At 50.6% G+C, this 16409-nt stretch overlaps 1 protein-coding gene across 1 annotated transcript in view; it reads right to left on the reverse strand.

The window, feature by feature from the left end:
* Positions 1-1006: 1006 nt before the first annotated feature.
* The window catches only part of JPH2 (junctophilin 2), a 30570-nt gene continuing 15167 nt past the window's right edge, over positions 1007-16409 (reverse strand). The window contains exons 3-6 of the mRNA XM_061375427.1: positions 9872-9990; positions 5432-6213; positions 4327-4424; positions 1007-3542 (exon numbers count right to left, since the gene is read on the reverse strand). Coding sequence (XP_061231411.1) covers positions 4344-4424; positions 5432-6213; positions 9872-9990 — 982 coding nt within the window. The 3' untranslated portion in view covers positions 1007-3542; positions 4327-4343. The remainder of the gene's footprint in view (positions 3543-4326; positions 4425-5431; positions 6214-9871; positions 9991-16409) is intronic.

The raw sequence follows: 16409 nt of genomic DNA on the forward strand, positions 1-16409 counted from the left end.
TCCATTCATCAGCCTCTGATTTAAGAGGTGCATAAGGCTCCGGTTACCCCCGCTGCCCCCAGCCTCCTCCCAGTGACTGGATGAATGAGATGCTGCTGGTTCCTACCATACCAGAAGCAAAACCAGCCAAGAGGAGAGCATGGCCATCATTTCACTAAACTCAGCTCCCTAAGTCTTTACCAGAGCACATAATCTTCCATCACACGAACTCCCAGCTTCGCTGGGTGAACGCAGAGGTCTTGCTGCCCATGGAGGCTGAGCCTGTCTCCCACCAGCCTCTGTGCACAGCCTGGCTTTGCTCATGTGAGACACTCCAGAAATAGAAAAGGGATTGAAGGTTTTGGCTACTCTGGATTCCTCAGGCCCCCGGGCCCTGCTGCCCCTGGCTGGCGCTGGGCTCCGCTCTCCCATCCTCCTCCATAAATCACTCTTCCCAGGGCTACCATTTCCCTGTCCCTCATGCCTGGCTTTCCTCTCACTTTGGCTGTTTCAAGAGGCCGAGCAAGAAGACAGGCCATAGGCAAAAGAGAGAATTGCTCCTCATCAAACCCAGGAGGACCCCAGCACTGAAGGAGCAAGCAGTGACACACAGCTTGCAAGAAACTTGTCAGCACGCCTGGGGTTGGGAGGCAGCAAAGGGACCTGTCAGCAGCCATCTGTGTTGCCCAGGCAGGCTTGGGGCCAGTGAGCAGCCTTCCCTCCTGGCCTCATGCAACCTCAAGTAGAGGCCAGCACAATGGCAGCACACAGAGCTTGCTGAGAGAGCAGGAGGTGCCCTCGAATGAATGGCACCAAATTTCTAGAAAGCAGTAAGGGAAAACAATTCTCTTTGCAAAGTATCCTCCATCAACAAAAAAAATCAAGGTTTTCAAACAGATATTGGGAAAAAGCTAAAAACCATCCAGATGCTGCCTGTGAAATCCCACACCACATGTTGATGAACAGGCCTTTAAGACTGGAGTGAATATGTCAACCTGGAGATCCCCCCTGCAAACATCCACATGGCTACAGTGAGCAGATAACTGTTTATTATTGCACGTAATCCAGCAGAACAACCGACAGAAAACTCTGGACAGTAGCACACAGATTGTAGTAAACAGCTTGCAAAACCTGTGCTGAAGGTATTTTTGTGTGAAGAGTGAACTGTATCTGCATCTTTGTAAGACCTGAAAGTATACCACAATATCCTAGTCAGTTTTGAAAGCATGCAGTTTGAGGTAAATCTGTTATTTTGCATCTAAGAAAACAAAATCCCTAAGGGGCTATATGTATGTATGTGTATATATCCATATCTCAGCACAATATGGATATATTTATACGTCACATAAAAGCAACTCTACCTACTTTTCTCAGAAGGTTACTAGAAGGAAAGCACATTACTGAGTGCATATCACATGCATAAAAAACGGGATGGGAGGAGGGGGAATTACCTTAGCACTGTTGAAAAAGATCAAGTTTTGTGCTTAGTGATGAATAAAAGCCCCTCAGGTCTCTCAGTGGAAATCGTCTTCGTGGCTAATAAAATCAGTTGGCATATTGAAACTGCAGAGCTGGCAAGTGAATGCCAGCAAATGGAGATAAAACATCAAAGGCAGCAGAGCCTGGGGTTTGCAATACATTTATAGTTAAGAAAAGGGGGGAAAAAAGCAAATTGTTACTAAACTATGCTCTGTGGAAGTGTTGATGATGCTGCACAGCTTTCTCAGGACTGGTACAGCCACATGGCTTTTAGAAAAGGATCACATTCACTTCTCCCACAGTTAACACCACATTATTTGCTACTGTGACAACATTCCTGAGCTCAATAAGGTTAAAAAATAAACTTGGTTCACAAATAAAAGTACTCAATTATTCCCATTCTCTTATGCCATAATCAGAGTTGATAAACTAGGCAGGTTTTGCCCTGTGTCTCCAGTCAGTGTAAAACCCTGCATTTCTGCCACCCTGTCTCAGAAATCCTTTCAGATTGACCTTTGGAGCAGACTGGGCATCTGGCTTTTTTTTTCCTTAACCATCATTTCCCCATTCTTTCCAGTCCCTTAAGGTTTTCCTGCCCAGTCCTGTGCTGTGGGACTTCAGGATACACAGAGGTGCACAACCAACTATAAATAACATTTCCAATTATCTTAAAAATGGATAGAAAATACATAATGCTCTTAAAAGAAGGAAGAAACATGTCCAAGCACTCAGCTTCACACTAAACTGCAATATCAGATGCGCTGACTTTCTAAGTTTGCACTACTAAGGATCAGAGCAGGTCACGGTGGGAACATCTCCTTCCAAAGGTCACTCTCTGTAGCAGCTTTGGGAAGAATTGGTGCAAACCACCCAGGCCTCTAAGCCTTGCACACAACACAACAGCTAGAATTGCCCCACTGTGCTCTACCACTGCTGAGAGTCTGGCTGCTGCGTATGTTTGAGCCTAAAACCCAAATACACTGGAGTTGATAGGGTCTCTGCACCCTTTTTTCTTTCAGGAATAGCATAACCGCTCCCACAACAGCCACCCTGCATCCTCTGGCTGGGAAGTCTGTTCACTCTGTCACAGTGAGAGAGCTCAGGAGCCCCCCTGCAGCCCAGCGCATCCAGGGGAGGAACCTGTGGGTATGCAGAGGTATTTTTCAGTAAGTACCTCCTTTTTATTGTAACTCACACCATTTTCATAGTAAAAAGGGGTAAAGGGACAGATTCAGCACACCAATTTCCTTTCCTGTTACAGTGGGAACTCTGCCACTGCAAGACACTTCTGTACAGAGTATTGCTGGTAGCAGGAGAGTACTCAGACGGTGCCTGGTCCTGACACGGGCACATTGTCCACCTGCAGCACCCTCCACATGCACAAACATCCTTGGATCAGCCTGTCCCTCACACCCCATCCAGCAGTCCCCCTCCAGGGCACATCAACAGGCATGGGCAGGACTCTGGTTACACATTAACAAGCCCAATTTCAACTTGCTCCCCCTCTCAGTCCTCCATACATGGAAAACAACTCCAGGCAATGGGAAAAGGAAAGACTTTTGTTCGTCCCTTTGGATGACTTCCAAGCACGGAGGGTGACGTCCACCCTTAGCCATGGCACAGCTCCGAGAGTCACTTTGGTTGCTGTGTATTGCTTCATCTCCAAGCCATGGATGATAGTCTTTGGGAAAATCTCTGACACTGAGTCAACCAAAGGAATTACAAAACACATCAGTGTGCACACATAAGACCTTCTCACTCGTTCTCCTACAGCTACAGATAAATCCCTCATCACTGGCACGACAGGACAGTTGATGGCTTTGGTGAGAATAATTTAAGGCAACTGCTATTTCATACAAAGGAGAGAAGGAGGCTGAATTGCAGAAACCCTGGTTTTTCCTTGGTAGATTGCAGAGGCCAGCCACAGCCTGGGAACAAGGAGACTGAACTGAACTTCAGGCGCTTTCATTTAAGGTTGATGTTTGCAGTGCAACCTTGGGATCTCAAAGTCCTCCTCTTAGGTGTTTCCAGGTGGCTGAGATTTAATCCCCGCCAAGGTCCATGGTCTCCATCAGCAGCAACGCCTGTCCCAGACACAGATGAATGGGAGAGTCAAGGGGGAGCAAAACACGCAATTGACATGTAATCACATCTGTCTGCAAGGCTTTCACCTCTGCACGCTGTGTGGGGACTAATAACACAACAGAAAACAGTGCCCAGCAGAGCAGTTTTAGCCCACAGGAGGCTCAGGGAATGTGGCCCAATATCATCCCAGCTTATATTTACCTTTAATAAAACAACTACATAACAACACCTGCAGAACTAGCACTGGTGCAGTTAGAGCTGCAAATTTCACAGTTTTGTATTTTCTTTGTATTCTTGCCAATGAATACTGCAATGAACGAGTTACCTGGCACCAGCCACCACAGACCATCAAATTCAAAGTGTTTCTTGAAGCATATTTGCAGGAAACAAGTTTTAAATTTACCATTCATAGAAGTTTCCCTCCATGAACCATACCCATGCAGATGGGAACCCAAAACTATACTGTGGGAAGGCAAAAAAAACCCCTGTGGGATGGTATCAGATCAACACAGTTCCATTTTTTTAACTGTGAGGAAATCACTTTATGAAAAGACTTGAGAACTATCCACTGAAATTGCTCTATAATTCACTCTTGGAACAGACAAAGAGTAACTGAGAAACTCAATGCTCAACGCAAGGTAATTGCATCTATGGAATAAATGTCCATGCATTTTCATCACCAGGACATCCACAAGGGATTGATTAGTCAGTAAAGCTAGCCAACCTATAACATCCATAGTTATGTCTATAAATTGAGGATTAAAAGCTTATTGCTCTTCTTACCTTGTCCGAGGGGCACATCATGTCAAGAAATGTACAAACAGGATGGCCAGACCAATGTTGAGTAAGATGACCATGCAGATCACGATTGTGTTAGGTCCCTGAAGGAAAAACACAAACCAGGGTATTACACCCCACAGCTCAAGGCAGGGAGACAGATGAAGCTTGATTCTGCTGTTTAAAAATACCAGAACCATCCCCTCCTGATGCACAGAAATGTGGCAATTAATAACCAGCCTGAATTTCAAACTCAGTGAATTCCTCCTCCCCTCCCCTTTCTTCTAGAAAGACTAAATCAGGTTAAAGAAGACCACAACTAAGCACATGAACTGCTAAGCCTGTATCAAGCAGCTTGTCCCAATTCCCTTCTCCACCTGCATTGCCCACGTTTATAAAAGTTGCCATTTTTAAGACGGACAAATGCATCCACATGAGACTGCTGTGATTTCAGACCAACATATTTCCAAGCTGTGCTTGTCTGAAGTGTCATCAGAACCATTCACATCGAAAGGCTGCAAGGTGAGAGGCAGCAGGCTTGTAAAATGTCTGGTTTTACAGCTGTATTTGCTAACAGCAAAACTGAATTTCAGTGACTCTGTGTTAACCCGCTGGTGAGTCAGTGTCACAGTTCAACTTGTAAGATGCCCCTACTGCAAAAACATAAAAGCACTGGGTAAAAAAAAGAAAACCCACTCAGCTTTTTCTTCCCTGGCCTAGAGTCCGTCCCCCCCCCCCCCCCATTTCCAGCTCCACATTGGCTGGTAAAAGGGTGGGCAAGAACAAGAGAAAAATCATTAAAAAAGTTAATAAGATGCCTGTTTTCCTCCAATTTTGAGACAGAGATGTGCCTAAAATGCACGTGCCCTAGTGCAGAGAGGGAGTTAAAGTAATAGGGTTATGAAAGCCATCAGCAGCATCCAGGGCAGCGTTGGCTGGGAAGGCAACAGGAGAGAGGCAACCAAATCCCTCCATCAGCCCTTGGGATCCCAGAACGAGCCTGCGGGCAGGACTCGGGGCTCACTGCAGCCCCAGGGCCATGGGCTCTGCATCCTTCAAGCAAACACCAACCCCCGCAAAGCCTGGGAGCCTCCGGGCTTTCCCGCCTCACCTCTTCGCACTCCTGCACCTCCTGCGCTGCCGCCACCGCCGCTACCGGGCCAGGGCGCCCCTTGGCCCCCGCCTTGGGCTCTATGCGCCGCGGCCCCTTGGCCTCAGCCTTCTTGTTGGCGCTGGGCTCAGCCTGACCCGCAGCCTTGCGCTCGGGGCTGGGGCGCTGCTTCGGCTCCTTGTCCCGCGGTGGCTCCGGCTTGACCTCCGCTTTGAACTCCGCTTTGGCCGCCGGCTTCTCCTCCCGCTCCTGCGGCGGGACTGGGGTGCCCCCTCGGAGCTGGGCGTCCCCCCGGGGCTCCGGGGAGGGCGGCTCGGGCTCGATGAGCGGCTCCTCCTCATAGTCCGTGGCCGGGGAGGTCCGGACGGCGTAGCTGTGGTACCCCTGGAAGTGCTCCACGTCGGGCTCGCGCGCCTTCCTCTGCAGCGGCTCGATCTCCATCTGCTCGGCCGGGCGCGCCCAGCCGCGGGACCCCGGCCGGGCCTCGCCATCAGGGGGTGCGGGGCTTCCGCCACCCGAGCGCCCGGCGGGCTCGGCCCAGCTGCCCGGACGGAGGGCACCGTCCTGGCGCGGAGCCGCCTTGGCCCGCTTGGCCTCCGGCGGGGTGGCGGCGGGGCTGGGGCGGCCGCGGGCCTCGTCCTGCTCGTGGAGCTGGGGGCTGTCGGGGGGCGTGGGGGGCGGCGGGGCGCGCTCGGGCCGAGGAGCCTCCTCCTCCATGTTGATGGCGTGCTCCGCGTTCTCCATGATCTCCTGCAGCAGCTTCCGCTTCTGGTACTCGGGGCCTGCGGAGAGAGGAGAGGTGTGAGGAGCTGCCCCGCGGGGTGCAGGGACACAGAATGAGCCAGCTCCGTGCCACCAGAGGCTCAGCGGATCAGCCGGGTTGGAAAACAGCTTTAAGCTCATCCAGGCCAACCATTCCCAGCACTGCCAAGGCCACAGGTCCCATGGCACTGAGGGCATCGCCTACATGGTGTGTGAACACTTGCAGGGACAGTGCCTGCAGCCCTGCCCTGGGCAGCCTGTTCCAATGCCTGAGCACCCTCTGGGGCAGGAACTGTGCCTCAGCTCCATCTAGCCCTGCCCTGGTGCAGCTTGAGGCTGTTTCCTCTTGTCCTATATCTTGCTACCTGGGAGAAGAGACCAGCCCCTTCCTCTCTCCATCCTCCTTTCAGGTAGCTGTAGAAAGCCACCACCACCAATGGGTTTGGGGATGGCTGCGAGAGGCTGGAAGGTGAGGTGCTCCCAAACCAGAGCCTGGAAGAGTCTCCTCCAGGAGCAGCTGGAAGCTCTGAGCCCCACCGTGTGCTGTCCAGCTGGAAAGAGCTGAAGGAGCAGTTGGGGAGCTCCAGGTGAGGCTAAAGAAACTGAACATCTGCAGTCCAGCTTGTGGCCACATGGATGGGTTATCCTGGGGTTAAAGAGGATCCAGCTCCCATCCAAGTTTTTGGTTTGTTTTTTGAATGGCTGGTGTGGCTTCTTTGGTGTCTAACACCGTAACACCTTCACAAGGGATAGAGGAGATGTCCAGTTTCCTTGGGAAAGGCAGGCATCCCCAAATATTTCTCATCCCTTATGATGGGGAAGACATGTTTCTTATGCATGGAGCAGGGCTGCCAGTTTCACAACCCTCTTCTCTGCACTGAGCCCTGCAACAGCAGCCGGTTTACCCAGCACCATCACACAAGGTGACTCAGGGCTTTGGCTTTTGTCCTGGCCTCATCTCCCATGATGATTTGTCAGCTCTCAGCAACATTGCCTTCACTCACTTACCATTGAATCTTCTTTTTAACCCTAGACCATGTCTGCAAAGCAAACTGCAGCCCAGCTAGGGTCTGGGGAGGTCAGCCAGATTCTGACACCGAAGATACCCATCGGGCTGAGCAAAATCCACCACTGAACAACTGGGAATACCTTTTGGAATAACAGCCCTGCACAGTGCTCTGCATGCTGCTACCTACCCTGGGACAGGGGTCCCTGCACATCACTGTGATGCTCATAACAAGTGAGAACAAGTGTGTTCTTTACAGGCAGTGGGAGGTCACAACTCACCTTGTCTGAAAGCAAAGCACCTGCTTTTGAAAGTGGCTTTGGCCTCATTCTGCTGAATCCAAGCGATTCAGCACAGGAGTGCAGATGTACAGGGCTTGCACTGTGTTCCTCAACAGCACAGGCCCTGGAGTCACGCTGTCCCCAGCTGCCTTGCAGTCCCCACCCTCGTATCCTCCACCCCAAGGCCTGATGCACATTTAAGCCTGGTTGGGAAATTTGGATTGGTGCTCCTTTCCCTCTAATAAATCAGTGGTGTGATTTGCATGCTGCTACTTCCTACCCATGCAGGCAATGCGTCCGCACTGGGGAGAAAAGGGCACTGATTTTAGCTGCTCTCGCCTGCCTGCACGCTCCTGTCAATCAGCAGGCGACCCATTCAGGGCCATTTATTTCTGGCTGCAAGTGGATTATTCGGAAGCCATTTCAGCAGTTGTTCAGATTCCTCAAAATAGGCTGCCTGCAGCTCCAGGCTCCTTGCTCCCTCCTGCTGCTTTCTTCTCCTCCTGAATAATTCACACCAAAAAAGCCCCAACTGCCTGGAGGGCACTGCATAGTTCGGATCCTCATCACCTCCCCACTTTCACCTCTCAGCATGACATTTAAGCAAGGACTTTGGCTTGTATCCTTCGCCTCTTAAGCTATTAGGGTTGATATCCTAAATGAAACCCAGGGCTCAGTACTTATTAGAGATATGAGGCTTGCTGAGAAGGGTTGCCCTTGCCAGACATATCAGGGTCTATCTGCCAGGATAACAGGGTGAAATGCAGCTGCCAAGCAGTGCCGGGCTCTCCTGGCTCTGTGACCAGCAGCTCTGAGTCCTAGCAAAATCCAAGGGTGGACTTTTGCCTGTCTGGACAAGGCAGCTGTGAAGAAGAGACATTTCCCCTTGTGCACTTAGGGAGTTCAGGGATTTAAAAGAATCATAGAATAAAACCATGCATGAGCAGCTAACAAAGCCATTGAGAGAGGCCAGGACCTAAGCAAAGCCCTACATTAAAGTGGTGAGAGGATTCAGCACCCAAGGAGCAGAGGCCAGGCTTCTTCAGGCATTTTGCAAAGACCTTTTCAATTGTCTCAGTTGCCATGGGTGGAAAAAATAATCTAGCTAGATGTCAAAATCTCCCATTAGGAATTCCAGTTTCCTTTGCCTCTGTGCTATAAATACCCCAGTGTGCAAAGGGTGAATGTGGAGCTGTGAATGGCAGCTGGGGGGCTTATGTCAGGATCAAGCCACGTTTAGCTATTGTTAAATGAAGTGGCACATGCTGGCTCACGCCCATGCCCAAGCACTGTGGTGTTTCCCCTCTCAAATCCAGCTCTGATGGGCCTTGCTGGATGGTGAGGGGGGAGTTGGCAGCCCTTCAGCATGGCATCTCCCCAGCTGGGCACTCTGTAGGTCAGAGCAAGGTGGGAATACAGGGAATTTAGGCAAATCTGTCAGCATGACTCTCCTTGGCCAAGCGAGGAGATTCCCCTTTCCCATTGCATGCCCTGTGCTGGTGTGTAGTACCAGAGACCCGGAGGCACCAAAATCAGAGCAGGAACTGTGCAGGTTTTGCTGAACAAGAGTCAGCCTTTAGCATCTACCCCCAGTTTTGCCACTGTGATGGTCCATCATGATCCTGCCTCAGCAGCCACAAGACATTTGGTGCAGGAAACAAAGGTGGGTAATAAGGAAGACATGATAAAAATGTAGGCTTTTGGATCCTTGTTTTCTGCTCTGTTATTGCCTTCCCTCTCTGGACAGGAAAGCTTTCTCTGACTTCATCCAGGGAAAGGTAATGGCATTCACAATACTGCTTCTAGTATTACACTTCCTATTTACTAATCCTCAGTGCTTGGTCTCATAGAAGGAGCCTCCCAAGTGTTTTCCCAGCCAAATAATCAGTAGCAATGCTAATAAATACAAAGGGAATCAGGGAAGTAGTAGTTTGCATTAACAACTTCCTTATAGGATATTACAGCCCCTAATTAGCCAAGCCTGATCATACCCTGATGCGGTGTGGGGCCCCACAGGGTGTGGGCTTATGAGTCAATGTGCAAAGCTGTTCCAAGAAAAAGCCACGAGGGATGTCTGTGCAGGAACACTGCTGGTACCGAGCAGCCTTCCTGCCTTGCATGGTGCTGGGAGGGCTTCAGCGCATGGAGAAACGTGAGAAGTTGAGGGACTGTGGGCTTTTCCTCCAGCCTATGGTAACATATTCCAGCAGGTAGCACAGTGGTGTAAGGAGGACAGCAAATAATGCAGGGCAGGGAGATGGCTGAACTTGGGGAAAGAGGATTTAGGATAGACAGGAGGGAAACTTGTGGAGTTATAAAGCGGGTGAAGCAGTTGGACAGATTCCCCGGGGAAATTGCAGAATCCCTCTTACAAGATGCCTCTGGTCCTACCTGGCTGGTAGAAGTCTGGAGAGAGCTCCCTGGCCGTCATTCTGGCTATGCCCGATTCGTTGTTAGCTGCCTGAGCTGCCTGCTCAGACCCCTCAGCCTTGGCTTTGGCATGAGCTGTCCTGTGGAGAGAAGAGGGCACAGCAGTGAGCACCATCCAAGCCAAGATTGTCCCAGCACGAGCAGTGGACTCTAGCAGCAAAATCAAATCAGCCCACTCAGTGCTTGTTCACTTGACCCAAAACCCCCACACTCAAGGAGAAAAGCCCAGATTTTCAACAAGTGAGAGGCACAGATGCTTAAAGCTAAGGTGTGAAGGTTGCCATGCAGGTATATTTGCAAACATGAGCATGTTCACACGTTGCAGTGAGGCAGCAGACACTGCAAAAGGGGCTTGTCACTGCAGTGCGAAGCACTGAATACCGAGCTCAGAGGTGTGCCCAAGGCATCACCACTGGCATCTCTGGAGCACAAAGACGACAGTAATGGGATGGCTGAACACCACTGTGCTGTCACCAGACCTGAGCTGCTGCATCTCTGCCATTGTACAGCATATCAGACACATTTTATCCCAAACACCTCTCCTGTATCTCCCCAGCAAAGAACACACATTGCCCAAGGGGCTCCTTTACTCGTTGCAGCCTGGGGGCTGCTCGTGTAAGTCCTAAGAAAGGCAGAGCTTTTGCCTCTCTCTCAGCTTGGCTTCCTGAATCCCCTCCACTCCTTCCCAGCACATCTCTCGCTCCACAGGGCTATATGGCTATCAGAGTTATTTCACTGGCCGGCTGTCATATTCCTCGCATGCCTTGAGCTCAGAGCCCTGTGATCTTTGCACTAAAAGCAGGGCTAGCTTTACAGCCCAGCTGCTCATGGTCTGGGAAGGAGCTGACTTCAAACAGCAAAATCACACCTTAAAAATAAGGAAGAGTGAAGCACCATATACTCAGCTGCTTTGTTCCACGAGGGCTTACAGAGAGCTGCTTTCCCCAGGCTCTTGCTATCATGCTTGCTGAGGCTTCTTGCATCTCCCTTGATGCACGCAATGGAGCATACACTGGCTGCACATGCAAAACTACATTTTCTTGTGTGCATAGCAAGATAGCAGTTAGCAGCCCTTAAACACTAAGTCACTACAAGTTACAACCTTTAATGTGGTCTTTAGGGTGTCTGGTGAGTCTTACAAACTCAGGTTGGTATTTGGTCATGTTTTAGGACAAAAAAATGAGGAAAGATTCACTTATCCCTCCAGTGAAAATGCTCCAGAGGAATTTTGGACTGTCAGTCATGGAATCAGGATTAGTTCTTCCCCATTAAACTGAGATGCAGCATGCAAACCAGACTAGCTATAGCCTGAATACAAAGCAGGTGCAATGAGGTGGCCATAGAAGTGCTGCTTGGAGGCCCTTATAGGATAGAATATATATATCTACACATACATACACACACCATTTTGAATAGCTAGAGGGAAAGAACTAAATGTAGGGCATGAATCCCAGCTGATACAGGCAGCAGTGTGACTCGACAGGGAGCCGAAAACACTGTTCAGGGCCCTGTGATAAAGAAGAGGGTGCGGAGCTGCTGTGGCTCAGCCTGTCTCTCCCTGGGATGACATCCCATTTTGCTGGAGCCATGATTCACCTCCCTGCCCACACTCATGCGTTATCTCCCCGCTTTCTCTGCAGGCTGAGCTGCCTGGGATTGCTGTCATTCCTGGTCTTTTTGTCCAAAATTATTACAACTCCTGAAAAACCCAGAGACAAGACATGATGCAGCGGAAAACAGCAATTTGAAGCTGCTGTTCACAAGGAGGAGGTTTGGGGCAGCTCTGAAAAGAGAAAGCACCTCCTTTTTTGGTAGCATGTAATCAGCATGATTAATTCCACTGTAATCTGGCAGGGGCCAAGGGGATGTTTCTATGCTTCCCATGCCTGGGGGATCAGAGCAGGCTGGGCACACTCTGGGGCACACAGTCAGCCTGGCGCCAGCCCCTGGAAGAAGCTTGCAAAGTGAGGATCCAGCTCTTCACTCGGGCAGGTCATGCTCCGACCCCAGCTTTGTCCTGCTGCTCTTGGAGAATGGGATTCACCACACAGATAAAATCCCCCCTTTCAGTTGCTCACTGATCCAGGCAGAGGCTGTCCTGGCCACTTCCCAGCCAGACAGAATCAGCCGGCTGGCCCCAGCTGGGGAAGCAGCAGGCAGCTCCTGGCAAGAGAGCGGATGCTTTCCTAAAGGTGGCTCCCAAAAAACTAGCTTGGAAGTGGACAGAATCTGGGATCTGCTCCCTCCATGAGTAAGGACAGAGCTGGACCCATGACAATATGTTACCAAATGGGTGCAGATGTTCAGCTTTCCCCCAGCATCCAGGGTCAATGCAAGGGACCAGACTGAAGGCGTCGGAGGTGACAGAGCAGCTCCCAGTTATGCTGTTCTCCTGCTGGAGATTGCCTTTCCTCCAGAGAATATGCTGGATACTATCTGGCTGCTGTGTGGGGTTTGAGTACTGCAGTTCCTGCAGGTAAAGAGCTGGCAAGGCCAGCAAGACCCAACCTGGGTTTCAGAGGCTGCCATGAGGATGCTGTGGGTGTGGGGAGCTGAGACATCACTATGAGCCCTCACAGCCCCAAGGCTAGCAGGGCTCCAGAACAATCCCACTTGGGCACAGAGGGGTGTGAGGCCAAGGAGGCCATGAGGCAGCTCCCAAGCTCCCTGTGACAGCAAGCTGAGAGGCATGACTTTGGGATCCTGCACTGCCCTGGGGATGTGAGCTACATGACAGCATTGCCTGTCTCTCTCACTCAGGAAGACATACCTAACTTCTGTGCCCTGCTTGCAAAGGCATCCAGAAGTGTTTGATTTGGGGGAAATAAGGTTCATACAGCTGTAGTTTCAAATCTGGCACCTTCAGCACACCACGGGTGGGCCCTACTGGTGCCCAGGAGGGTGCTGCTCTCCCTTGCCAGCAATGCTGATGCCCATGCTGGGTCCCTCCATCACTGAGATTACTTCTTATGGCATCAGCCATCTGATGAACATCTGGATTACGGAGACACAACACAGTGCTTTAGGTACCTTCTCCCTGGTTGTACCACACACCCCTGGGACACAAGAGGAAGGCACTGCTGCTCACAGCCCTCCAACAAGCCATGCTGAGTGAGGGTTTAGTAACACTGTGACAAAGCCCAACCTGGAGGAAAGGGCTCAACCATAACAATAGCATCAAATTTGCCTTGAGTATCTCTCAATTTATTTGTTATCCACATGGCTGGCAGTCCTTGGGAGCTCAACACAGGGAAACCTTGGCCCTGGCTGCCATGCAGTACAAATACCAGCCCCACTGGGAGAGCCCAGCACATGCAACCCATGGCATGAAACCTCTCCCAGCCCATGGCCCAGGGTCTGCCGGGCATAGCAGTTAAAATAGAAAGGCTGAGGGTTGAGGGAGGCAGGGAGGTGGTCTTTGAACCTTAGACATGAAGAGTGCAAGAGGGAAAATTTCTTCTGAGGTTAAAATCAGCTCAAAACCAACAATGAGCTTTGGCAAGAACAGAAAATGCCGGCTTTTGATTCCACGCTTATAAACCTGATACCTTTCAGACAGAGCTTGAATCAGGGCCACACTTTCTTTACTGCTGGTTGTGCTGCCAGCTCCCAGCGCCTCTGCAAAAAGCAGCCCATGCAAAAGCCAGCAGAGGAGAAAGTCTGGAGATGAGGAGGTCAGGATGAAACTACAGCAGGGTCTCATGGATTTTATAGCACCCAGCAGCACAACTCAAAAGCCCCTAGAAAACGAGCCATGAACATTAAATATGTCCAAGCAGTGGGAGTGAATACCCCTTTTCAGTCCATCTCTCATGCCACTTTCCCTGCCCACAGTCAAACCCACCTGTGTGTCCCACCCCACGGGCACCCTGCCCTGAGAGCCAGCAGTACCCTTCACCCACCTTCTGCTCTTTTTGTTCCATCTCTCATGTGCATGTACCACTCAGTTTACGCTCCAATATCCCTGAGGTACGTGAGTCTTTGCTGCTTTATATTATGGACCCCGCACCTGCGAGGTGTGGTCTAAATTGTGAATTAAGCATAAATCAATACAAACTGCCTCCTAAAGGAAACACCTCCATATCACTGTAAAAGAAATCCAAAAAGAAAAGCCATCCTGGCCTTGCAGAGCAGCTCTGCCCTTCAGCCTCCCTTCCCTTGCTGATGAGATGCTCCAGACTTTTCACTCAAGGCGCCAGCACTTAGACACAAGTGGTGACATTCTGGTCATGTCCAGGCTACTCAGCTGGGTGAACCTGACCTTTCCTCCTTCCTTCCACAGAAAGGGTGCAAACAGACCATTCAGCCAGGAGGAAAGCATCCTCTTCTGTGCAGTGCTGCAGGAGCACAGGCCTGGCAGAGCTCCCTGCCACCTAACAAGCTCAGCAAGCATTAGCCTTTATGATTACTTGGTGAATTGTTTAAATACCGAAATGTTATCCTCAGCTCTAAATAGCCCCGAGCCACTCGCATCTTTCACCCAGGGATACTTCCCTTTGGAGCAGTTAAAGTGATATTCATCTTACAAGCAGACAGACCTGCAGCTGTCTTCAATAAGACAACAACCTACACACCCCAGCCCCGCATACGGGAGATGTGCTCTCCGTTCCCCCGCAGCCCTCGGATGCCAGCCGGCAGCTGCTGGAGCCAGCTCTAAATGGAGCGATGCAAGCCAAAACCTGCTGGCTCAAAGCACTGCTGGCCACCTCCATGGTGGCCAGCACAGCCAGGCTGGGAGCAGCTCAGGAGGCCGTCCACAGGGATATCTAGGGGGAAAAAGGGGGGATTTGTAGCTGCCAAATGGAATCCCTCCTAGTTTTCAGGTCCACTCTCCTCTATGCTGCCCTGAGTGCTGATCAAGCAAAGCCTGGATGAGTGAGTCCCCCAAAGCAGCACGGCCTCAGGATAACATACAAATGCCGCTGATTTATTCCCGCTTCCACCTCACCATTACCAAAGGGACTCAGCTAATGCTCCGAGGAACCCTTATTTATCTGTCTCTTCAAAATCAAAGCAGCCAGGTTATCTCACTCATCAGTGCATCAAGTCTTTACAGCACACACACAATCAGGACCTTCCAGCTTTTCATCCTCCATGTCCTCCTGCCTCTCTAACTGCACCTGCACTGAGCAGGCAGGAGCTGCTCCCTGCCCATGGGGATGAATTCCCACTTCCAAGGAAACACCAGAGCTGCAGCAGCCATTTGTTTCGAGGGAGCCCAGTGTGACCCAGGAGCTCCTGCCCAGCCCCAGACCCTGCCAAACACACGGCACCCACACGCAGAGTGTGTTTACCCAATACACTAGGACGTGTGTTTAGCACTAGGACAGGTCAGAAAGTGGGTGTTGTGCCTCTAAGACTGTTGATTATTTTCAGTTAACAGTTTTAGCGACTTCTAACTCAAATGTCTTTCAGATTTAACCAATCCAAACCATAAAGAACTGCAAAGCCCAATTACTCATCAGAACTTAAGGCAGAAGCCTTTTCCTCCCAGCCTTCCAGGTGCCTCAAGCAACAAAAACTCAGACTCAGGAAGTCAAACTGCTCCAGCTCAGCACCAGGATCGGCTGAAAAGGCTGCACCTCCTGCAGGAAGAGGGAGGGTTTCTGTATCTCAGGATTTATGTTTAAATTGGACGTTTTACTCAAATATTTTTCTCTGTTTCCAGATAAGCCTGTTCCACATTCCACTGCAATGATAACCTCTCCACAAAGCCTGATTGAATCCCATGATTTCCAAGCCCGGCTCCCTGCCTGCTCATTTCAAGCATTTGGATAGGAGTTAAAGCCTTTCTGCTGCATACAGGAGCAGATCAATTGAACGAGAAGCTACCATTTTCCACAGTCATTTTTGCAGATTAAAATCACATTTCAATTTTCCCCTTCTGGGTTTGTGAACTGTTGAGATAAGGATTTCCCATACAGTCAGAATGAATAGCCCATTAATTCTGCTTGATGTCCTGCCATCCAAATTCTGCTCCTCTTGAGGGGATCCCTGCAAGCCACAGCCCCTCTTGCTTCAACCCCAAAGACCCAGGAAGCCCTGGAGAAAGCAGTGCTGCCCAACTGATGTGTTCTCCTCAAAGCTCTCTCTTACCCTAATAGGGCATAGAAGTGCCTAAGGAAATTCCTAAGGGGTGGAAAACAGATAAAGCTGTGCACACCCTCCTCCGGAGTCAGAACTCATCTCAGCATAATGAGCACGGTGGGCTAAAAATGTGTCAGTGCTGGAGCCACAGCCAGCCTGGGTTGGGGATGAGGCTGAAACAAAGGGGTGAAGGCATCACACCATGACTCGTTCAGTGGCACTGAGCCCTTCCAGCCCCACACATGGGGGGACACATTGTGGGGGTCCCACAACCAGGGCAGGTGTGTGTGTGATCCTGGCACTGGACACTAACCCTGGGGCTTGCTGTCCCCCTGGCCACACAGGATTAAGAATGGAGAAGGGCTCACCCAAACCCCACAGCCTGAACCACCTTTTGTGGCAGGATAAGGGT

This window comes from Neopsephotus bourkii, unplaced genomic scaffold, assembly GCF_033783945.1.
Source record: "Neopsephotus bourkii isolate Nb327-2 ecotype Australia unplaced genomic scaffold, CSIRO-AGI_Nbou_v1 NB_1663, whole genome shotgun sequence".
NCBI lineage: Eukaryota > Metazoa > Chordata > Aves > Psittaciformes > Psittacidae > Neopsephotus > Neopsephotus bourkii.